This window comes from Manis pentadactyla, chromosome 3 (genome assembly GCF_030020395.1).
Source record: "Manis pentadactyla isolate mManPen7 chromosome 3, mManPen7.hap1, whole genome shotgun sequence".
Taxonomy (NCBI): Eukaryota; Metazoa; Chordata; class Mammalia; order Pholidota; family Manidae; genus Manis; species Manis pentadactyla.
Genome location: NC_080021.1, coordinates 68839237 through 68865228, shown reverse-complemented (window position 1 = coordinate 68865228; position 25992 = coordinate 68839237). Strand labels below are relative to the sequence as shown.

At 37.2% G+C, this 25992-nt stretch overlaps 1 protein-coding gene across 4 annotated transcripts in view; it reads left to right on the top strand.

Annotated features, from left to right (window-relative positions):
• PREX2 (phosphatidylinositol-3,4,5-trisphosphate dependent Rac exchange factor 2) overlaps positions 1-25992 on the top strand; it is a 304312-nt gene that overhangs the window by 33867 nt on the left and 244453 nt on the right. Inside the window, exon 1 of one of the 4 annotated variants that reach the window (XM_057498014.1) lies at positions 16136-16266. The exons of the other annotated variants lie outside the window; for them this stretch is intronic. Within the exon in view, the coding sequence (XP_057353997.1) occupies positions 16240-16266 (27 nt within the window). The 5' untranslated portion in view covers positions 16136-16239. Of the gene's footprint in view, positions 1-16135; positions 16267-25992 lie in introns of those variants that run through there. 4 annotated transcript variants of the gene reach the window in all.

Sequence of the window (25992 nt, the reverse complement as noted above, 5' to 3'; positions counted from 1 at the left end):
TTCACTTTCTGCCTCCTCACATAATGGATGCCTCATCCGGAGGCCATAGAAAATATCTGAACACTTCTCCCTTCTCGTCTTGCGGTTTTGGTTTGTCTCTCTTCCCATTCTCTCAGTTTCCCAAATGCAGAACCCACAACTATTTAGCATCCGCCTCCTCTCGGTTCCCGTCAGCTGTTCTCCTCCTACGGGTGGAAGCCGGGCCAGATTAGGGCGGTAGGACTGCTGATGATCAAGTCGGTGAGAGTTGCTGGACCCACGGGCAGCCGGTGCTTGCCGGGCCGCGCTCGTGGTGTTATTTCAGCGTCCCAGGTGAAGAGCTGCGATGGAGTGCAGCCGGGACTGGTTGCCACATTTCTCTACCAGAGGTCCCACGTTCCTTCTGCTGCTCCCTAGTCTCCTGAGCTCTGTCGCGTGCTGGGCACAATGTGCTCATGGTTCTAGGGCCTCGCCAGCATCCTCTTGGAGAGAGAGGTTGATAGCCCTAAGGGGCACAGGCAGAGCCACCCACCCGAGTCCTGCTGAGAGCGGTAGCGGTAGAGCCTGTGATCGAAGCTCAGGTCTGCCCGGCTCTTCTCTTTCCCTTGCACCGCACCCTCTGACTGCCCAGAATACATCCAGGAGACTTTGCCTGTCTTCTTTGTTTCTCATGGTTGCTGCCTGCTGTTCACTTTTTATCTTCCAGGCCCCCATCTTAACTGTGGAGTCTTGGGCCTAAGTTAAGGGTTTCTTACTTGAATAGCCTATCCTTTTGTGAAAGAGATGGAGACTCAGAAGCTTCCAGAAGCTAGGCAGGTCATGTACATGTGACAAGCAGGTGGTGGTAATGGTGGCAAGCTGGTGAGAGGCCATGCCCCAGCCAAAGGGGCAGTGATGCTCAGCTCCAACCAGCTGTTGCTAAGACGGAGTGTGGCCCCAGGGAGCCCAGAGCTCCTGCTTTTCCAGAATAAGCTGGAATTCTGGGTTTTTATCTGCGTTTTCCAGAGCAAACAAACCAATTGTGTACGGATCAGGTTTCCAGGCTACCATTTTGTGACCCCTGCCTTGGGACCTGACCACCTGCTGCCTCTCCACTCACTCATACGATCTGCCTGCTGGGCAGATGCCTGGACTTGTGATCTTTGGTTTGAGAAAAGGAGAGAGAAATTAGTAAGTGATATGGATATGGAAAAAGAGATAAGAAAAGAAAGCTAATATTTGATTTACAATAAAACAACATTCATGCTAAAATAAGTGGCTCGAGTCTAAGTTTACGTTTAAATACAGTGGCATTCTAATTTAGTGACTAAGAAGAATATATTTCCTCAAAGTGTTTTTCCCTCAAATTAAATAGTTCTCTCTCTCTAAATTTTGCTTAAGCAATATTTAAGACACAGATTTCTTTTTTAATGTTCTCATACATCGTATGATGGTTTAGGCATTCTTCAAACAGTGCAGTATTTTGCAAGAAGCATCGCTGTTAATGGCAATATCACCATACATAGGACCTGAATGCTAACACTTAAATCAAAAACTTATCTTCCACAGCCTCTGTAACGACAGTTTAGATTCCATTAGTTAGGGTTATTCATCTGAACATAATAGGAACTGTCTTCTTGTTAGAGGAACCAAACGAGTTCTTTCAAAGGTTATAGGGGGTCATAACTGGTACCTTAGAAAAACAGGAGCAATGTAATTAGTTGTTCTTAAGGAAAAACTCAGCTGAACACATTTCAATTGGAAATGTTAAGGTCATGAAAAAAATTAATGCATTTGTTTAAAAAAATAATATGTGCAGATTGTGAACTGTTGATTTCAGAACTAGAACCACTTGAAATTTTCCTCAGCTTAAGTTTGTAAGCAGATTTCAAAATATTTGGATGATTTTTAATGATGAGGGAACAGTTGTTAAAAATGGTTCTAGATTTGTATTTGCAAATGGATGTTCTGTTATCTAAGAATTCTATTTTTTTTAAATACAGACAGGTATTTTCTCTAATTATTGCCTTGCTCTGGCTGTATTTTCTGCCCATGCAGCATATTTTATAGGTCTCTATCCCTTTTTCCAGATAACAGCATCTATTTGGAATCATTAAGGATGAAATACCTAATTTGTAGTTTTAATTCTGGTTTCTTAGAAAGAACACTATGTTGTACAACTACTTTTTGAAATTTTAGAATTTGTTTCATTTCAGTAGCTATTTATTGAGGGTGTTATATAGTGCCAAAAATCAGGCATGGCCAAATATAAGATTAAATGCCATATAAGCATTTTATTCAAATAATTCTATTGGCGATCTCTTTAAGAAAAAGTATAATGACCACAGTGTTGGAGGAAATCTTCATGGAAAATTCTGTAAATTGTGGATTTAGTTCTCATCATTAACACTGGTGATTGAAGGAAGAAGTGATTGGAGTCACAGTATGACTTCATGGAGGTAAATGACTGAAGATAATATTTTAAAAAGTAAGTTAAGTTCTGTAGGAGTGATATATAGCAATTCTGTGTAATGTTAAACTGGTTATTGTTCATCTACTGTCAATTGGTCCTGGGTGATGTCATTGACTAAAGCGTATGTCTTAATGCAAGCCAGACCATGTTTCCTTCTGCTCCAAGGCCATAGGTGTCTCTGACTGTCTTAGACACTTGCTGCACACTGGTCATTAGTAGGAGGGCTGGCTGAGATCACTGCTACCATGTGAGAGGAGAAAGCCTGAATTAGTCCTGCCCAGGAATAAGCTAGTTTGCATTTGACTGATACTTCACATTGGCAGAGACACTACCATAAAATTTAAGTTGTTGAAGTTGCCTTAATGATGTTACTGAATGTATATATTGCAAGTTCGGGTATATGGTAGAGAAGAGAGGAGATTCTTTCATTGGTCACAGCCTTTTGATGTCAACTAATTGGTTTTCTTAAATCTAGAATGAAATATCTTCCTGTTCTTGAAGATAGTAAAGATGATCATGAGTTATTTACATGTAACGATATATTAAAGAGTTGTTGAGAAATTTGAATTAAAAAAATAACAGCAGAGAAAAGAAATAGTTACACCCAATGAATTTAACGTTACTTTGTTAAGTAGTTATTATTATGTGAGGTTCTGGGCTAGATTCTATGGGAGAATCAGAGAAACAGACTTAATCCTTGTGTTCAAGAATTTTATCAGTAACTACTTTGCTTGACATGAAGAACTGCTTCTCCATGAAGCCCAGATAATGAGGTGCATACTTAGTGAGCTCGGGGCTATGTGTCAGGCAGTGTAACATTCAGGGGATATTAAAGCAGGAACTATGCCTGGAGAAGAGACAGGGGTTAGATTCTAGAAGACATTTTATGCTAAGGAGTTACATAAAGTTTTAAAATAATTCTGTATGGTATGATTCTAACCTAAAAGGAAATTTTAAGGGGAATAGTTCCTTTCCTCCCTCCCTTCCGCCCTTACTTCTTTCTCTTTCCCACTTCCCTCCTTTCCCATCCAGAGTGTTCTTTTTTTTAGACTAACTACTTGCTGCACTCTTCATATTGGCCACTCTCCAAATGAAATGATACATAATACATGCTTTATGGATCATGAAAGTATAAATCTTAAAATTATTGTAAGGCCACAAAATAGAATTTACATGGCTTTTCATGATTGTATTAATGATTAATACAATGCCTAACATTTTCTTATAAGCCTTATAATTCTTATATTGCTGGCTTTAATTTTTTTATTTTGACTAATATGCATCACAAACAGAATATGATACAAATTTATGGTTTGAAGGTATTTGATGATCGACACTTAAACTTATTTTTAGAGTATCATTTATTGTCCTAAATAAAACCAGTATATGTATTTGATTATGTAATACTGCAGTTTGAGAATACTTATCTTTGCACAACAGACAAATTAGTTTGTCGTTTTACTGTGCTTCATTGTCTAAGATACAACACCCTGTTAAAGCTGTTTTCTTTTTGAGAAAACGATTTTTACACTGCAAACTTTAAAATTGTCAACATGAGTGAAAAACTGATTAGGCGACATATAAATATTTACTTCACTAGTTAAAACTTAAAATACATTTTAATGGGTGATATTTATGAGAAAATTGATATGTTCACTGTTTATAGTGCATAGTGAGAACACAATTTGTTTATTCACTACTTGTGATAAATTTTTAGGTTGTTTCCAGTTTTTAATCTGTTATGAATAAAGCTGCCATGGATGTTTGAACATGAGTGTCTGGGTTGACACATTCTATTTTTCTTGGGAAAATTCCATATAGTAGGACTGTTAGGACATCTAGAAAATGTATGTCCAATATTATAAGAAACTGGTTTCCAAAGGGGCTGTGCTTACTGTTTTGTGTTCTCATGGGCAATTTCTGAGAGCCAGTTTCATGTCTGCACCAATACTTGGTATTTTTACTGTATGATTTTAGTTCATCGTATTTAGTTGTTATTTTATTCTCATTTCCATTTGCATTTTCTGATAATTAGCGATCTCAAGTACCCTTTCGTGTGCATTTTGACAGTTCTATATTTTCTTTCTGTTCAAGTTTTTACCTATTTAAAAAAATTGTGTAGTTTTTCTTTTTTCTTACTACTGATTTGTAGGTAGTACTTACATATTGCTCACAAAGGTTTTTAATCAAATATATGTACTACTGATATTTTTTTCCCAGTCTGTGGCTTGCCTACTAATTTCTTTAATTAATGGTGCTCTGAAGGGGACAAAATTCACATTTAACATTGCACAGGGGACAGTTAGCTTTTTGGAGAATGAATGCTTACTAATCATCATCATGAACCTCATTGGTCAGCTTCCAAGGAAAGTTTTATGCTACTTTGAATTCATTAGTACATTGTTTTTAAAAGATTTCAAAGACTGTTTCAGGGTTTGAGATTTATCTTAACTCTATCCTAAACCTTTTTAGCTTCTGTATTGCTCTAAGTAGTAGTTGCTTAATACAGTAATTTCCAATTAAAACAAAGTGACCCTTTAAATGTCTGAGTTCTTCAGATGGTAGGAAGTTATTCAGATGGGAACATTTCTCGAGGTGAAACTAGTGGGTCGTTTGCTCACTGGGAAGACCTGGGCCTGTCTCTGGTAACTGCTGGAAATTGTTAACTGAAAAGTAGGTACTTATTTGTATGGTGTTTTTAATGTGGCCTTCTTAATTTACATGCTGTAATTAGCATAAGAGGAAAGGATTTCTGAGGAATTTTCTTCTATAAGCAATACTCTGTTACAGAAATATAAGGTTGCTCAAATTCTGTGATTTTTATTCCGTTAGGGAAAAAGTCAGTACAAAGTCAAGTAGCTTTGAACAGAAGACGACTTAGTTTCTCTACTAAAAGATAGGAAAAGAATGACATCCTTTTTCAAACCTGAGATAGGAACTTTGGAAATTAAATTTAAAAACTGAATGTAATTTGGTTTCTATTTCAGCCTCCACATGAGGTCTGACTATTTTCACTTAGCTGTGGGGAAATGTTGGCCTAACACTCCAGCCTGCAGTTGGAGAGCTGGTTTGAGTCAAGCAGGAATTGAATTCAGTCTTCATTTCTTGGCTGTTTGACCTTGGAAAACTCAGTTTTTCCATTGCAATAATGAACTAAGATTATATCCAACCTTACAAAATTATTTATAATTTTCCTATAAAGCATTGATTGAGATAATTGTCTATAGCTACTGAAAAAATAGACATATATCATTTTTGCTCTATTTGTGATAATACAGTAAGTTTTAATAGTAACTTCAATTATTCTCTAGCTGTCTTTCTTGCTCTTTCTGGCCATTGGGCAACAGGTAGTTATTTCATTCATATGCACTTTCATTACCTAGTGAATGGGCATCAAATCAGCTATGCCTGTCTTTACTGACTCAGACTATTGGGAATTCAAAATTGTTTATACTTCTTGCCATGGGTAAAAGGACCATGTCAGTTTATATCATACATTCTACTTAGTTTAGATTTTCTTAGCTTAGTATTGATGGAATTTATGTTTTGATTAAACTAATGTTTAGTGTTTTTCTTAAACATTCACAGTCCCTATATAAATATATGTATATGAGACTTCTTATTTCTGAATTCATATTCCCTCAAGTATGGACTTGTGATACTGGGTGGTCTTCATTTATGTCATTTTGGAATGAAAAAGAACTGTACACCAAATACAGCCACATCTCATTTATTCTTAATTTAATGAAATAACATATCATAAGAGCAATTGCTAACACTATTTACTAGTAATATTTTTTGATGGCTTCCTTAATTCAGTCTGGGAAGGGAGTATTTCAATGAAAAAGAAACATAAAACACAGGAAATAGCCATGGAGTTACCCCTTAACTGGTGTTTTAAATAATTTTGACAAATAGAAAAGAGCATAATTTGGATAAGTGCTTATTTGAAATTGTGTTCATGTGGGTGTGTGTAACACATTTCTCATTATGGATGTATTAACAAAATTCATTTCACATAATGAACGATGCAACAGCTCCATAAATCATCTTCCTGCTGCTGAGATTGCATCCCATTTCTGTTATCAACAAGCTACCACACTTATACTTTTAGAACAAAGGCCAAGTCCTATCACTTCTCAGCTCAAAACCCTCTCCATTTCATATGACTAAAAGTTGAAGCTTTCATAATAGCCAACAAGACCCTACGCTGTCTTCCTCCTTACCTCTCTAATTTCATCCTCTAGTCCCTCCCCTTCTCTATAAATTGATTCTATTTTTGGTACCTGTTTTACAGATGAGGAAACTGAAGCCCAGAGATGCCTTAACCTTGATTTGGCACTCAGGCTATTATTCACTAATCAAACATTGAATTCCTACTATGTGCACAACACTGGCTGGTTGTTTTGGTTATAAAGATGGTTAAAATGTCATGTTTGTCCTTAAGAAGCTTCAGGCTAGGGTATATCCATTCAATACAGTCAAATTGTGTATGAGGTGCAGTTGTGAGGAAGTGCATGAGGCGTTTTGGAAGCAGGAAGAGCTGAACCCAGCTCAGGCTGGAGAGGTAATGTAGGGCTACCTGGGAAAGAGGGCCCTTGAACGCCTGTTAAGGAGGGGTAGAAGCTGACTAAGTTCGGAGTTGGGGAAGGGCATTCCAGGAGGAGGGCACAGGAAGGACACAGGCACTGGGTAGGAGACACGTGATGAGGGGGAGAACTGGACGGAGGTGAGCTTCTTGGGACCATGAACTGAACACGAGGCAGCGAATATATACAGCTCAGATCGTGGGCACCTTCAGGCTCCTTAATGTCTCATCTTTTTGGGGCCTTGCCCTTTGGCTTCATGTTTTACTTTAGGAAAATCATCATCTGTAAAATGTGGATTTAAAATACAAGTTTAATTTTAAGAGTGTATGAACCTGTGTTGTCTAACATTACATGTCAGCTCTTCCTTCCCCCGCACCATCCATGTTTTGATTGAATTTGTCCTGTTGCTTATGTATTGCCTTGAAAGATAAGAACTGTTCATGTTTTTCCTCTAACCCTGTCCTCCCCTGGTCTTTCCCAGTAAATGGCCCCAGTATTCATGAGTTGTTCAGGCCAAAAATTCAGGAGGCAACCTTGATTTCTCTTTCTTTCCCAGTCTGCAGCCAATTCATCAGCAAATCATGCCAGCAATTGCTTCAAAACATATACAGGTTCTGACCACTCCTCACCACCCTTGTCCGCAGCACCATCCTCTCTAACCTGTCTATTTCAGTAGAAACCCAGCTGGTCTCACCCCTAGTTGGTGCTCCTTGCATTAGCTTTAGTGAGCTTTTGACCAACAGCTTGACTACTCTCCAGTGGCTCTTTACTACACTGAGAATAAAATGGCCAGGTCCTCACCATGACCCTCAGGCCCTCTGTGATGTGCCCTTGTCTGTCAACTGCTGCTTCCTCTTCTCCCCTCCTCCACTCTGCCCTTCCCTTGGGTCTGCACGCCCCTGCTTCATCTGTGATGCCTTTGCCTTCTGTTGCAGCTCAGACATTTCCATGTCTCACTTGAGCTCCTTAAGGTTGCTCCTCAAATGATACCTCTTCTGAGTACTCAAATCCTGGCTGTCAGGTCCTACTCTTACACCATTAGCTGTTTTATTTTTCTTCCTAGTGCTCACCAACACCTGAAATCGAACTGTGTGTTTAATGGTTTATCTTTTGCGTATCTCTGTCTGGCACGCATGCTCCTTGAGGGCAGGGAATTGGCCTTTTCATCATTATCTACCTAGTGCTTAGAAGGGAGCCTGGTGTGGAGCAGATACACAATGAATCTGTTGTACCATGAGCATGTTGTTCCTTTTGTTTAGTGACAAGAGGTGAAATTTGCAGGTATTTCAGGACATAGGCATTAGCTTCCCAATGGGATGCCCACTCCCAGTACATTTCAGCATACGTTGTTGAATATGAGATTTTGAAATCCAGTTCCTGCCCTGATTCTTTGATCACAATGTACAGTTTCACAGTTGATGTGGAGGGAGCTGTTCATTTGTGGGTTGGTCTGCTGAGCGCCTGTGTCCTCAGCCTCCCCAGTGGCCCCAAGGCAGTCCTGGCCAAGGTGGAAGGGAAGGAGAGTTCCTGTCCACCTGGGAGGCAGGGTCTGGAATTAGTTTTGCGGTCTCAAATCAGTGTCCTGGGATGAACAGGGACACCACTTCCCCACCGAGCTTCCACCCAGTAATCCACTGAACAGTGTACATCCGTGCTATAAAATTGGGTTCTACTCATTTCTGGTTTTTAGTCCAGTCCTTCATGAGATTTGTGGCCCAAACTTAAATCCTACTGCACTTGGAAGAAGCTGCAGCCGTAAAAATTATTCCCTGTGAGGTGCTACTCACCCTTCATACCCTGTTCTCCCCAATGACACCTATTGGGGTCATCTACTGGGGTGACTTTCAGAGGAGTGACAGTGGACCATATGTTCTCATCCTCCTGAGTATTATCACTGCTGCCTGAGATTTACTTGCTGAGGTGTTTAGAGCTTCCAGACACCTGCCTCAAAACAGTGGCTATCTCTGATTAGGTTTTAGTGTCCCAATCAGTTTATCTTTTATATTATTTGCATTTTCACACTCCAAGCCCTGTAAATAATTGCCCTAAACCATGTTAGTTATCTGCACTCAGTCTAGCGAGAATTTCATTTACAACCCCAAAAGGCTGCTTGCTTCTTGAGGATCTAGGATGATTCAAGTTCTGAAATCAAGAAACTATTGATTTTAGGGGTATTTGCCATTTTGCAGTAGTAAAGCAAATCTGTTGTATTCTTGTGGTTATTCAACAGAACTCATAAAGTTTGAGCAGACATTAGCTTTTTCTTCATTTGGTTTTTTACATAATCTAGGTCCGAAAAGAATGCATACACTATTTTTAAGTTATCAGAGCTTTTTTTTCCTGGAAGGAAAGTTTTCTTACTTAACATTCACCCAATTTGCCTCATGAATATTCAGCTGTTGACAGAGCTGCAAGCCAATATTCATGGAAATGAACTCATTAACAGCTTTTTGCTAGCTCCTATTTGATTCATGAAGTATATAGGAATATTTATAATATTTCACATTTCACTTGGTTTTTGAAATATAGTGGAATTTTTTGTAGTAATTGTTAACCCAGATTTTCATAGTTGGGTTTATTTTTCCTCATATTTATTGAATGTATAAGCAAATGCCTTCAGATATTTGCCTTCTTGGAGGTTAATATAATTTTTACAGAGAAAATTATGAATACAAATTATCAGTGGCTTAAGCCATTTTAAAATATTTTATGTTATTTATATGTACACAATACCTGTTCTTATTAATGCATTGATTATAACTTGCTGTGTGGGTAAAAAAAGAGCAATTCCCCTTGAAAATATTCCTTCTAACATTAGAGTGCTAGTTAATGAAAGCAGCATCTGGCAAGTATGTTTGATGATGTAAATGAAATAGAAAAAATAGTAACAATAGCAAACAGCTATCTATTGGTTCCAGTGTGCCAGTTGCTGTATGTTTGATTCATGTGTTTAATCTTTACAAGTCTGTAAGTAGATACCATAGCACTCTCCTTTTACAAACATGGAGACTGCCACAGGAAGGTAAATTTCCTTGTGTGATGTCACACATCCAAGCTGGCTCCAGAGTTCAGGCTCTCAACCACTTCTCGTTTTTGATTTTTTATTTTATTTTGGCAAAGTCCCCAACCTGGATTGCCTATTGTCTGGACTCCTGTGCATTCTTTCCTCCCTAATTTAAAGTACCGCCTGTTTCAAATACTAAATTCCCTCCTCCTCGGATGTTTTCTGGGCTCCCTGCTGTTCCATTGATCTCTTTGGCTATATTAGCCCAACACTAACCATTTTCATGACTGTATATTAATTTGTTTTAGGAATAGAGTTCAAGTAGAATGAAAAAGGGGGAGAAAGAAAACTAAGACTAAGACTGGATGATCTATTGAATATATAGGCATGAGAGAAAGAGAGAAAGGTATATGGTAAGTCAGAAGGGGTAATAGGATTTTGATGGAAAAGTCATGTGTTTTAATGATAAGAGTGGACAGAGTTAGGAGTCAGTTTTAAAGAAGGTAAGTTAGATATATACATTTCTCACTAAAAAAGTTCTCTATATTAGTTGAAACAAGTATGAAGCAAAAAACTCTTTTTTGTATGCCTCGTGGGGTTGCACAGTGAGCTAGATCAGAGAAAAGAGGGTGGTGGGTGCCAGGCAGAGACGGATCTTGGTGTTGGGATCCTCATGCATTTCTCTGGGTTGTTTTCCAACATTAAGTATTTTTCCTTCCCCCATTGCTTACATTTCCTTTTCATGGGAACTGGATTCTTGAATAACGACTTAAACAGGAATAGTGTTCTGCACTTTAAATTTGGGAAATGACCAGTTTCCTGTGCCAGAGAAAAATTTGTGCTTGAGAATATTATCTATATAATGTACTTTCTACTTCCCGCTTAGCCTTTTTCTTTCATTGTACTGTGTTTTTAAGTTATCTGATATCAATGTAAATTCCTGAGCAGCACAATATGAAGTATTATATTGGAGACACAATAGTCTACTGGAAAGTCTGAATAAATATTTGTATAATATCAAAAATATGGCAATTTAGCGGACATCTTATTAAGGAAAAAATTTGCAAGTATGTTCATGTAAGCTTATGAACTCCTGTTTAGAAGTCCATTTTATCCCATGTATATCATGAGCTGACACCATGAAACATTCTTCTATCTGAAATGCCACCAAAAATTGTGGGATTTATCTTTTTTTTTTTTTTTTTGGTTATAGTTCTGAACAAAATGAAAAATTTATCATTTTTGTCTGACTTTAAGCTCTTTTACAAATACTATGACTTGTAACATATAAATGAATAGATTTTAATTAAATTTTGCAACCTTGCCCAATATGCTATCTTTAATGGTTCTATTGGTGCTGTAAAGAGCTGGTAGCATCCAGAAGGGCTAAGGTAACTTCCAGAATGTTAGTCTTTTTTTCTGTTCCTGACTACTCTGTAGAAGTCCTCTCAGATGAGCCTGTCATTTTACTTCATCAACCTGTGTGATTTTTGTCTGTACCCAGATCATGTAAAAGCTATTGTTTGACCATGTGCCACCATACATTGTTCATTTTATTAATACCTTGTGCTTTAAATCCTCTCCAGGATTATAGAGATAGGCTCCAGTCTTTTCCACCTGAATTAATTTTTTTTTACTTTCTTCTGTTAATTGTAAATTTTTGGGATGATTAGAAAATGTGAATAGAGGGATTGACAGGCACCACACTGGGAGCTAGCCTGGAATTCCCAGCAGAAAAGATCGCATACAATATGACAATATGGAGTATGTGAGCATGTGTGTGTGTGTGTATTTTTAAAAAATAAACATAGTAGATTTTTCTCCTGCAAATGCCTTGAATTATTTGTTTTCATATCAAGGAATTCTCCCAAAGTTAGAGTTAGTTGGACTAATCCTCTGTTACTAGAGGAGCAGAGAGGGGGAGGGCAGGGCCCTTACCCTTTATTTCTGTCTCTCTGGTGTTATTAATAATTAAAGCCACAGTAGAAGTTACAGAACTATGGTTGTGTTTGTAGCAGTGGTAGTAGAGATATCAGCTAACATTTATTTGGTCCTAATTATGCACCAGAACTGTACAAACTGCTAACAAAAATTACCTGTGTGAAGTCTTTTCACCTCTCAGTGCGGTAGGTACTGCTATTATTAACCTGATTTAATGAGCAGTGAAACTGAGACTTACAGCCTTTTGCTTCAAAAATGCTACCACAGGGCTGAATTCTACCTCTTGGAGACATCCTGCATCTGTGTAAGTATCTGGGTAGGTGTTTCTAGGTGTTTTGGGAAAGGAACACAGAATATTCATTTTGAGGGATTTCAAAAAACAACTGTGAATATTGGACACTTAATCTTATTTACTTTTTTTAGTTGATTTTTCCCTAAAAGCTAGTGTATTCCTGACCATTCCAGAAAGAGAATTCCATCACCCAAAACAATACAAGAAGCACAAGATCATCATGAATCAAATGATACTTGGAAGGTATAAGCCAAGAAGCGTTTATTGCCAGAGTCACTATGTTAAAAAAAATTAATAGTTATAATAAAGGACATATAGTTTTTCCAGTCTTTGTGAAAACTAGTTGTATACATGGCTGCCAGAGTTGTCTCTAGAAAACATCACTTCTAAGTAATAACACCTAACCTAATTGTGAATTCCTTGGTAAACTAGGCATTAAGTAAATAGGTGCCGATTTTCTCAGTTATTTTATTTAAGGTTTTCTTTCTGTCTCTCATCTTGGGAGAACTTTTTCACTCCATGCTGTAAGGTCAGATGCCACTTTAAAACATATTCTGGAATGATCAGTATTAAAAATTTGAAAGAGCCAAAAGGGCCTTGGCTGAACTGCAAGACTATGTGCTGAAAATTGAAATGGCTACAGAGATGTCTACGTCACAAAACTGAGTAAAATGGATTTTGTGTAAAGAAGATAACAACGTTAGAGTGAGAATAAATAATGACATTTAGCTTTAGTGTAGGGGATAATAAGGAATAGTAGTGACTGTAGCAAATGAAACATGCCTTTGCTCCAGCCTATTGCTACCATTCAGGACTGTGGGCCCTGTGTTATTTTTTCCTAGTGTTTGAAGATAGATTAAAATTACTGACTTTAATGTGAATATTTTTATTTCTTTAAATGGTAGCACCTGAATCAATGTTTTAACCACACTCTTATGTTAAAAATACCTCTGCTGCTTTTGACTTTTACTTTAGACCAACCCATTGCTTTAGGTCAGTGGAAGTTAAATATCTAAGGAAGATGGCTACAACATACCTATTTGTACAGGCTGAGATGCAAGACGAGGTGGTAGAAATCAAAGCTGTGAAAAGAATAAGAAAAAGTTAAACAAAAACTTAACAAAAACTTTAAATATTAACAAAAGACCCACTTTAGGAAAGTTTGCATTAACTGCAGTATTTTATTGTAACCATCTCAATAAATTTCCTAATTTTCATTTTTCATTTTAATAATCTTATGCATTACTGTAATCCATTGACAGTGGTTCTGATTTCTCTTTCATCTTCTATTTTCACTATTGACTTTCCAGCCACAATATTATTAATCATCTTCTCACATGAAAAGGTGCTCAGCTAATCATCAGGGAAGTGCAAAGCAAAACCACAGCAGGGTACCACTTCACATCAGTCAGAATAGTTAGTATCAAAAAGGCAAGAGATAACAAGTGTTGGTGAGGATATAGTAAAAAGTGGACCCTTGTGTACTGTTGGTGGGAATATAAATTAGTACAGCCACTATGAAAAACAGTATGGAAGTTCTTCAAAAAATAAAAAATAGGAATAGCATATGACCCAGTAATTCTACTTCTATCTGAAGAAAACAAAAACATTAATTTAAAAAGATACATGTACCTCTATGCTTCTTGCAGCATTATTTACAATAGCCAAGATATGGAAGCAACCAAAGTGTCCAAAGATAGATAAATGGATAAAGAAGAGGAGGTACATATATAAAGGAACATTACTCAGCCGTAAAAAAGAATGAAAATTTGCCCTTTGCGATAACATGGATGGAGTTAGAAGGTATTGTGCTAAGTGAAATAAGACAGAAAAAGACAAATACCGCATAATACCATTTTTTGTGGAATCTAAAATACAATACAAGTGAACAAACAAAAACAAAAAATGGACTTACAAATTCAAAGGACAAGCTGGTGGCTACAAGAGGGAAGGGGATGGGTGAAATAGGTAAAGGGGATGAAGAGGTACAAACTTCCAATTATAAAATAAAAAGTCACAGGGGTGAAAAGTACAGCATATGGAATATAGGTTAAAAAAAAATCTTGTCTCTTGTATGTAAGTAGTGCACTGATCACATGCTCGCAAAGATTAATTCTTTCCCCTGAAAACTTCTGAAGAACACAGTCTGTCATGCTGTCTTTTGGCATAGAGAGGTCATATAGAAATCCTTAAATCCTGGGAAAGTTTAACCTGGGAGTTAAAAAGTCTGGATGGTATAATGAGAAATTATGTTCACCTAGGCTCTCAGATGACAGTGATATTCACTTTGAATTAATAGTTATACTGAAAAACAGCAAAACCTCTTTTGGTGGGAAATTGAGGGGATGTTAAAAGGCCCCCAACAATTGTGATACAACAAATCCATTTGATTCTCAATCATGAGTAATATCAACATTCAAAGGGCTTTTACTGGGATTCTGACATGCTGTTTAGGTATTACTGTGATTGCATTAGGCATCTATCTGAATAATCCAGCTGTGACATATTTTTTTGATGGTGTAGAGTAATGGATGTCCATGAGGGTGAGTCATCACTGCTGCTGAGCTACTAACAAATGATTTATTATTCTATAAGTTTTTGGAGTTCTGTATGGATAGAATGTTGTCACGGCAGTCTAGAGACAAACTTATATCTTCCAAAGGTAGAAAGATGCTTCCCATATTCTGTAGGCACTTACAATCTGGTAGAGAGCAGACATGCACCAACAGTATTTTATAATTGTTGTTCATTCTGTCTGAATGGGAAAGACCTGACAAAGGGAGGCAAAAAAAAAAAACTGCTTCATTATTTGAGAAGAAATTTAAGCATAAATTGTCCCTATTTATAATTTTAATAAAAATGTGTTTGACTTACTCATAATCTAACACAATTATTGAGACAGAGAGAAATAGAGAAATATGGGACTTAGGTAAAGCTCAGTGAGACATAGGAAATCACTTGCAGTGTAGCTCACAGAGGCTGATAATTCAAAAGCTTTTTAGCTTCAAATTTGTGAATTTATTTGGCATTGCTGTAGGTATTTTGGGGGATTGTATGTGGCAGTGTTGCTTAACTGTGGAGCTGTAGAGTAGGTATATGGAGACATGTTTTGGTTGTGACAATTGGGTGGCAGTTGCATTGCCACTGATATCTGGTGGGTAGAGGCCATGGAGCTTTTGAACATCTTACATGTACAGGAGAGTTTTCACAACCAAGATTTATCTGGCTCCATATGTCGATGGTACTCATGTTGAAAAACCCTGGTATATGGTGATGGAAAAGACAAAGATTATGTAGTATCTTTATATGTCAAGTTGCCTGTGAATATTTGGAAAGATAATACATTAGGGAAATTAATACTAAACAGTCTGGTGGTCTTCTGACAAAAAAACCATTTAGCCAAGAAAAAATTCTCCCCTCATTCCACTAAAGTTTATTGAGAGCTTATCAAGTGCCAGGCATTGTTGGGGATGCCAGGGTACTCCAGGGAGGAAAACAGACCGACTCTGCCTTCACGGAGCTTCAGTCCCAATGTGGGAGCCTAGTAAACCAACAGAGACAGAAAATGGGACATGAAGGTGTGGGAGGTGTTCTGGGCTAAATAAAACAGAATAATGTGTTGGGTGGGCACTTTCAGGGTTGAGAAAAGGAGCATGTCAGGAAAATGGTCATGAGAGAACTTCTGAAGGGGTAGCAGTTAAGCTGAGAACTGAGTGACAGCAGATGAAAGCTGGATGAAGAGTGTTTGAGGTTTTAAAAAGGTGCCAAGGTGGAAGTAAGTGTGGGGAGATGTAGGAAGGGTGTTGTTGGGCAGTGGTCCAGAATGGGAAACTGGGATGAGACAAAATAGGAGAGGAGTGGGGGGACTAGATCATGTTCATTTCTTTTCAGCACTGAATAATATTCTGTTGTCTGGATCCACAGTTTGTTTATCCATTCACCTACTGAAGGATATCTTGGTTGCTTTCAAGTTTTGGAAAATATGAACACAGCTGCTATAAACATCCAGGTACCTGTTTTGATATGGATATAAATTTTCAACTCATTTGGGTAACTTCTAAGGACCATGGTTGCTGGATTGTATAGTAAGAATATTTATGGTAAAAATATGCCAAATTACCTTCCAAAGTGGCTGTTCTATTTTGTATTCCAGCAACAGGAAATGAGATTTCTGGATTTCTCAACCTTTGCCTTCCTTGATCCTTGCCAGCCTTTGGTGTTGTCAGTATTTTGAATTTTGTCATTTCTGATAGGTGTGTAGTGGCATCTCATTGCTGTTTAATTTGCAATTGCCTAAGGACATAAGATTTGAGCATCTTTTTATATGCTTATTTGCTATCTGTATATTTTCTTTAGTGAGGTGTCCAGTTTTTTTGCCCATTATTTAATCTGGTTGTTCATTTTCTTACTGTTGAGTTTTAAGAGTTCTCTGCATATTTTGGATAATCGTTTATCATATATGTCTTTGGCAAATATTTTCTCCCAGTCTTTGGATTGTCTTGTTCTCTTGTCTTTCATAGAGAAGAAATCTTTAATTTTAATGAAGTCCAACTTACTATTTCTTACATGGATTATGACTTTGGTGTTGTTTCTAAAAAAGTCATCACCGTCATGGGGATGGTAGTATAGCATGGAGAATATAGTCAGTGATTCTGACACATCTTTCTTTGTTGACAGATAGTAAGCACACTAGTGGGGGTGAGGATTTAATAATAAGAGCAACTGTTAAACCACTATGCTGTTTATTTGAATCCAGTGTACAATTGATATCAATGATACTTCAATTGAAAAAGGAAAAATAAATAAATTTTGAAAATCACCACACACAAAGTCATCTACATTTTCTTCTGTGATCTTCTAGGCATTTCATAGTTTTGCATTTTATGTTTAGTTCTGTGATCCATTTTGAGCTAATTTTTTTGAGGGATGTAAGGTCTGTGTCTAATCTCTTTTTTTTCTTTTTTGCATGCGATGTCCAGTTGTTTTAGCACCGTTTGTTTGTGAACAGACTGTCCTCTCTCTATTGTATGTCTTTGCTCCTTTGTCAAAGATCAGTTGACTCTATTTGTATGAGTGTATTTTTGGGCTGTCTGTTATGTTCCATTGATTTATTTGTCTATTCTTTCTGTAATACCACCCTGTTTTGGTTACTGTAGCTTTATAGTAAGACTTGAAGTGAGGTAGTGTCATTCTTCTGACTTTGTTCTTCTTTAATATTGTGTTAGCTATTCTGAGTCTTCCATGTCTCCATATAAACTTAAAATCCTTTTGTTGATATCCACAAAATAACTTGTGTCATTTTGCACCATAAATTTCCTTCTAAGCATTGCTTTTGCTGCATCCCACAAATTTTGGCAAGTTGTTATTTCCATTTTCTTCGAAATATTTTCATATTTCTATTGAGGTTTCTTGTTTGGCCCGTATATTATTTAGAAGTATGTTGTTTAATATCCGTGTATTTTGGGGGTTTTCTAGCTGTCTTCTGTTTGTTAATTTCTAGTTTAATGAATTACATTGTGGTCTGAGAGCAGCATTGTATAACATCTATTATTTTACTCTTGTTAAGATGTGTTTTACTCCCAGAATATGTTCTATTTTGGTCAGTGCTTGGGGAGAATGTGTGTTCTGCTGTCAGTGTCCATTATGTCCCATTGGTTGATGTTGCTGTTGATCTCAGCTATGTCTTTACTGAGTTTATGCCTACTGGACCTTTCCATTTTTGATAGAACTTTCTATCCTTTTGATAGAAGTTTTAGATACATACACATTAAGGGTTGTTACATCCTTTTGGATACATGGCCTATTTATAGTTATGTAATACTCATCTTTATCTCTGATAACTCTTTGTGGTTTGAAGTCAGCTATGTCAGAAATTAATATAGCTTCTCCCACTTTGTTTTGATTAGAATTAGCATGGTGTATTTTTCACCATACCCTTTCTTTTAAATCTATGTGTCTTTATATTTAAAGTGGGTTTCTTTTAGACTGCATATTGTTGGGTCTTATTTTTTGATCCACTCTGACAGTCTCTTTGAATTGGTATATCTAGACCATTGAGTTTTTCTTTATTGAAGTATCATAAAATCCTATATTGATTTCAAATGTACAACACAGTGGTTCAACAGTTACTTATATTATTATATCCTCACCCCCTCTATCAATGTAGAAAGATGTTACAGAATCATTGACTATATTCTCCATGCTCTACTACCATCCCTGTGACCAACTTATATTGTGATTGTGAATTATTATCCCCCTTATACCCCTCACTCTTCCTCCCAAACTCTCCCCAACCCCTCCCCCTGGATAACTTGGTCACTTCTCAGTGTCTGTGAGTCTACTGCTGTTTTGTTTCTTCTGTTTTGCTTTGTTTTTATATTCCACAGATAATAGACCATTAACATTTAATGTGCTTCTTGATATAGCTGTATTAGTAGCTACCATACTTTTTACTGTTTTATGTTTTCCACCCTTACTTTCGTCTTTGTCTTCCATTAATTTTCTGCTTCTTGTGGTTTTGAGAATTTTATATAGTTTATTTATATACAATTTTTTATTAAGGTATCATTGATATACACTCTTACGAAGGTTTCACATGAAAAACAATGTGGTTACTACATTCACCCATATTATTGAGTCCCCACATCCCCCATTGCAGTCACTGTCCATCAGTATAGTAAGGTGCCACAGTCACTGCTTGTCTTCTCTGTGCTACACTGTCTTCCCCATGATCCCACCTTTTGTTTGCATTGATAGGCACGAGCAGCAGTATGTAAAACTGCTGGTGCTTTCATATGAATCAAAGCAATGGCACCAAACTGTACTAATAATCACTATATACTTTACTGTTACCCACTCATTGGGATGGTAATGGGGGATGACAGTTTTACTTAAAAAAATAGTCTTCGTAAAGCTGTAAAAATTACTAATTTTATTAAATCTTGTCTCTTGAGCATATATTTTTATCATATTCTGTGTGATGAAATGGGCAGTATACCTAAGTACTGCTGCTGCATACTCAGGTATTTCGGTTGTCTCCAGGGAAACGGTTTTTGTGATTGTTTGAGTTACTATGGCACATGATATTTACTTGATATAACTGAGAGACAAGCTATTGTTTTAGGCATTTTGGGTTTTGGCAGATATTTTCTCAAAAAAAGAATGAAGTGAGTCTGTCACTTCCAGGAAAACAACTGATATAGTATTTGTTGATGATAAATTTAAAGTTGGAAATGAATTTAGAGTTTTGGAAAAATCATGTATCACTGTGAGCTTGCCAGCTTCCTAATGCTTAAAGAATTTTCTAATGAGTTGGATAGTGATATTAACTAACGTGACTTCTTGTGACTTCTTTATATTGAATAATGAAGTGTGTTAGTATTTAGAAGATATGCATAAGTCTCATACTTTATATCTTTCAACAGTATATATAACAGTATATAGATGACAGTGATATACTTTTAACAGTAAATGACTGTTAAAAAATTTACAGTTTAATTAAGCATGGATAAATGTCCCTTCACATGCAATAGAGGTCAGTGGATTTTAGTGAACCAGAGTATGAAAGTTCGCTGATATGTCTTCAGATTCTACACCTTTAAGAAACTATCCCTTACTGAGTTTTTGTGTTGTAATAAAGAATAGTCACAACTCTCTGCAAATGTTATAGCAGCAGACATATTTCTCCCTTTTCAAACTATCATTGTAAATGTGTTGTTTTCAAACACTACATCACAACAGACTGAACTATAAGAATCCAGCTATCTTATATTAAGCTAAACATCAAAGAAATTTTCAATTATGTAGAACAGTACTACACTTCAGAAATTTTTTGGAAAAAGATAGCTATTTTTGATAAGAATATGTTATATATGTTAATAAGTAATGGGTTTATGATTATTAATTTAAATAAATAATAAATATGATTTATTGGATAACAAGTATTAAAATCTTTTAATTTCTAATATGTTAAATGTTGATAGATGTAATATGTAAAAATCAAAGTTCTTTGTGGTTCTCCATGATTTTTAAGAGTATAAAGGAGTCCTGATAATGAAATATTTAAGAACCACTGCCAAGAACAATCGTGGCACATGGTATAAATATTACTGAATTTTTCTGTAAATATTATTGAATTTCCTGTAAGTTTTTCTGTGAATTGAAATTTACAGATATAAACACCACAGTATGTGTGTATGTCACTTTTTTCCATCTTAAAGGAAGGGTTCCTACTCAAAAAAATAAGAGGTCTTCAGGGAAGAGTGAGGTCCAGGTGAACCAGAGAAGTTATGAAGAGTTCACCAAAACTATATTAAGGGAAGATAAGATGATAAGATGGAACTTTGAGGATAGATTGAGCTTGTATTTTCTTTCTTTCTTTCTTTCTTTTTTTTTTTTGAGAGGGCATCTCTCATATTTATTGATCAAATGGTTGTTAACAACAATAAAATTCTGTATAGGGGACTCAATGTACAATCATTAATCAACCCCAAGCCTAATTCCAAACAGTCTCCAATCTTTTGAAGCTTAACGAACAAGTTTTTACATGGTGAACAAGTTCTTACATAGTGAATAAGTTCTTACATGGTGAACAGTGCAAGGGCAGTCATCACAGAAACTTTGGGTTTTGATCATGCATCATGAACTATAAACAATCAGGTCAATTATGATTATTCGTTTGATTTTTATACTTGATTTATATGGGAATCCCACATTTCTCCCTTATTATTATTATTTTTAATAAAATGCTGAAGTGGTAGGTAGATGCAAGATAAAGGTAGAAAACATAGTTTAGTGTTATAAGAGGGCAAATGTAGATGATCAGGTGTGTGCCTATAGACTAAGTATTAATCCAAGCTAGACAAGGGCAACAAAACATCCACGGATGCAGAAGATTTCTCTCAAAACAGGGGGGGTGAGGTTCTAAGCCTCACCTCTGTTGATCCCCAATTTCTCACCTGATGGCCCCCCTGCGACTGTGCCTGTCTTAGGTTGTTCCTCCCTTGAGGAATCTTACCCGTCTCTGGCTAACCAGTCATCTTCCGGGGCCATACAGGGAAATGTGAAGTTGGTAAGTGAGAGGGAAGCCTTATTGTTTGAAAAGGTTAGCTTTTTACTTCTTTGCATATTTATGTCCTGTAGCTTCTATGCCCAGCATTTGTCTTGAGGTATCTTTACTACTTGGAAGAATTATGATACTCGTTAATTTCGATATGAGGCACGAATTCTACTTAAGGTTTGTAATTAGGAAGGAAGAAAAAAAGCTATAGAAGTAGCAGGCGGAAGAAAACATGGGAAGATTGATTATTTCTTTGACATATCTTCTTGTAGAGTAACATAAACATGTATAGGTTTTAAACTACTAATTAAATTGTGTACACACATTAACATAATATGAATACAGCTACATGACCAAAGCAGACCTACAATTACCATCCATCTCCAGTGAAACCAAGAAAACCAGTTAGGCACCCTAAGCATTTGTGAAAATTTACCAATGATATGATGGATATTGTCTAACTGAATTTGAATAGTTTGAGAAAAATCAGACGAATTGAAACAACACATTCCTTGGAACTGTTCACATCCCATATATTCTTTTAACAGTAGATAGTCTGTAGTCGCAAGATTTTGGAGTGCTGCAACTTGCACTTCTCCTAATTCTTGGTTGAGTCCCGACAGTATAGATCCAGTCGAATTTGTTGTTTTACTTTATGCACAGGCCAGCTTAGATATCTCCTTCTTCATTCCAATGGCAAGTCCAGGAACCGGTGGGATGAATGCAGCTACAACTGCAACAGCGCCAGGATCTTTGTTGAAGTTTTTTGATGTTCATCTTCTGGAATGACTCTTCCAGAGAATGTTGATGTTGGAAGTTCTTCTTCATATCGTATCTTAATTTATTTTCTGAGTAGCTAAATTAGGCTTTGATCCTCTGTATAAACACAAACAAACCCTTTGCCCACACTTTGATATGCTCTTTATACCATTGTGAAGAACTTATTGGAGATCACCACACAGGAACTGCTTTTTTTTTTTTTTTAAGAGAAACTAATATTATCAGAAAAATGTATTTCCACAGCTGGTCATCTGACACCCTTTAAATGATCAAAATTAAGGATATTTAAAGCATGCATTAATCGTTGATTTATAGTTAGTTTTATCCTATCATGGAGTAATCCCCCTTTTCTTTCTTTTTTTTTGTTATCATTAATCTACAATTACATTAGGTTTACTAGGCTCTCCCCTGTACCAGGTCCCCCCCACAAAGCCCTTTACAGTCACTGTCCATCAAGCTTGTATTTTCTAACCTAAAAATAAACCCTTGATCCAAATCCATCTTTTTATATTTGCCCCCTTTCCCAGCATAAATTTTTAAATGTTTTAACTTTTCTATGGTTACTGGCTCCACTTCCCTATCCCCCATTTCCCCCTCTTCCCATTCCTTTGGGACTGCTGTGGTCCAGATCACCAGTGACTGAGCCTGCATTGTCAAGTCATGTGTCTGTTTGCACCTTCCCTGAATTCTCAGCGCCCTTAAAGCCGCTGACCACTCCCTCTTTTCTTGAAACCCTCTCTTACGCTGGCTTTTGTGACACCGCACTCTCCTGGTTTTGCTCTTACCTTAATGTCTTCTTTGGTTTCTCCTCTTCTGCTTGACATCTAAGTGTTGGAGTACCCCCAACATTGTTCTGTGGCTTTTTCCTTCATCCACATACTCTTTCCAATAAACTGGGGCTAGTTGACTCTTCTCTCTGTGTGTACTTTCCCTGAGTTACATCTCCATGCGAGTGTTACACTCAGTACTATCTTCACCTTCAACCTTCCTCAGAACCTCAGCTGATGTTTACATTGGTGTCCAATAGAGATCTCATGCTCAACATGGCCAGAACAAACTCTGATTCTCCCAACCCAAAACCTACTCCTCAGTCAGACAGCTCCATTCCAATAAAATGGCAACACTATCAACCAGGTGTTGAAGGCAAACTCAAATGATAAGGCCTTTTATTTGTTAGGATTTCATTTTTTTCTCAGGAAGACAAATCAAAACACTTCCCTTCCAAAGAATTTTGATCTTATAATACTCTTTTAACTCCAGGAGGTAAAAGGAAAATATTTACCCATATTATTTTTTTCTATTTATTTTCATGAAGTGAGTATACATTTCCCCTCAAAAGTGAAGCCCTTCTTAAATTGTCCCCTTTTCACCTTTATATATAAAATTTACCCATCTCCAGTCATACTAAATAGCCATATTCTTAAGGTGTCAGCTTTCTGCTAAGATCATTCTAAATGGAGAATGTTTATAGGAGTAATAAGTTTCAGTGCCTATATGATACGAAATTCTGGTGTCAGGTTATCTACAATTAAAAGGAACAAACTGTTAAAATCTGTACAACTTTTGAGAATGATTTACTGTGTGTTCCTGATTAATGAGAACAGTAGGGTCAAAAATGACTTGAGAAACGTAATTTAGTACATTTAAATTATAAAATAAGCAAGTGCTTTCTGAGAATAAAACTCAGTGTGGACTTGGCTTTATTTTGAGCTGTCAGTGGACCAGATGGACTGGAGGGAATTGCCATCATCTCCCCATTATATCTTTTTTTTTTTTTTTTGGTATCATTAATCTATAGTTACATGAGCAACATTGTGGTTACTAGAATCCCCCATCATCAAGTCCCCACCACATACCCCATTAAAGTCACTGTCCATCAGCGTAGTAAGATTCTATAGAATCACTACTTGTCTTCCCCATTATATCTGAATCAGTTTTCTTCCTTCTTTTGATTTCTTGGTAGCAAATTTGTGACATCTTTAGCTTTCTGAAACTAATTAATCTATGACACATAACATTTTATCAAATATGTGATAAGAGAACATGGAGCCAGTTGAAGAGAAGGTGAAGCTTTCTGCTCTTTGGGAAAAAAGCCATCTGGGACCACAGTAATATCTAGGACTATATTATGCAAAGTCCTTGCTGGAGGAATGCTGGCAAACTGAGTTTCCTGCTAACAGACGTGCAAGCTGAAGGGGTCCTGCGAGTCTCACTTCTCCAAATGTGACTTAGTCTCTCTTGTCCAGCTCACCTGTCTCTGCATCTCACTAGCCCTCAGATTATTATGACCTGTTTACACAGGCCAGATTGTGATTTTCACTGTTGGGGGGAGGGTCTTCTAGGGGGACATCAAACCCCAAGTGGTGAGAGTACTGTACACTGAGGGAGTGGGACACGGAGTTGAAAGTCATGGTGAAATAAGTGAACCTGTTTTTCCCATTGAGACCTACTCACATTTTTCTCAAAGTCTGTTTTCTTCAGTCTTTGGAAAAATACACATACAGGATTCTTAATCAAAATATGGTCTCTGAATCATTGCATCAGAATCACCAGCGGAAGTTGCTCAAAATGCAGATTTCTGGATCCTAAACCAATCTGCCATATCAGTCCTGCTGGGGAATCTGCTTTTGGAAGAAACTCTCCAAGTCTTAGACAAAATACAAAGTTTGAGAGCCAATGGCATAAAAAGCTAGTCTCCAGTAGTTATTTTTGAAGGGCCCCCACTCATAAGATGGCGAACTTCCTGCTTCTCTTCTGGGTCCTCGGTTTCCGCCGGCGCCACCTGAAGCCCAATCACCCCTCGCCCCCCTAATCCCAGCACCTAGCCAATAGCCACCAGCCCCCGTAGAAGTGACACCTCAATCAGCTCATGCCCCTTCCTATATAACCCAGCACCTTTCCCTAATAAAGCGGAATTCTCCGGATGAAATGCTGCTGTGTGTTGCTCCTTTCCTTTCAATTTTCAATCCATTTATAGCAAAATGAAGGTGATCTAAGTCAAGTGAAATTTTGAACCAGTGAGAATGAATGAATGCAGAGATAAAAACAGTGTATTAAACTACTCAGGTATTTTTGTGATGAAGGTATTAGTGCTGCCTTAGTTGATATGAGAAAGATTAAATACCCCAGTGACCAAAGTCTGAAAGAATCTTTAGATGCTGGTTGTTAAAGGGTGATTCTGAAAATACATTCTTTATCTTCAAGAAGGAAGACATACATTTATCAAAAATGTCAAATAAAAAATGGGCGATTTTGCACTTTCAGCAAACTATTAAAAATCCACTTTCACTGTTACAGAAAATGAGGCTCTTAAGAAAAATAAGTGTTTGGTCAGAAATGCTAACAAGTTCCAGTTTCTTTTTCATACACTAAGCAAAATAATTCTATATTGTCACTGAGTATAAGAAGATAAAAGGTCAGATAAAGATTTATTTACTTTATTAGTTTGTATGTTCCCTTCTAATTCATATTTTGATTTATTTTTACTACCTTGTGGATAAAATGACAGTTCCTGTGGCCAGGATTCTCACCTGGCCCTGGTTGACTAGCTCACTGCACACCTGTGGGCAGTACATGGCTGTTGACTCTATATAAAGAGCTCTGCCCAGTGCTCTGTGCGTAACATGGGTGTGGGGCTGCAAGGCTGCATGCGAGTGGAGCAGAGGCTGGAGTGGTGGCAGCGCCAAGGCCAGAGGCCCAGAGGACAGCTGTGTGGGACGGCTGTGTGGGCAGAGAGGCCCAGAGGCAGAGACTGGCTTGCTGCATGCGGACTGTCTGAGTGAATGGGATTCTAGTGACTGACTTGCCACCTGGAAATAAAGTTGGGTATAATTCACCCCAAGAACGTTTTGCTGTCACTTTCTTTGGTCACGTTGAGTCCATAGTGAATTGCCTGGG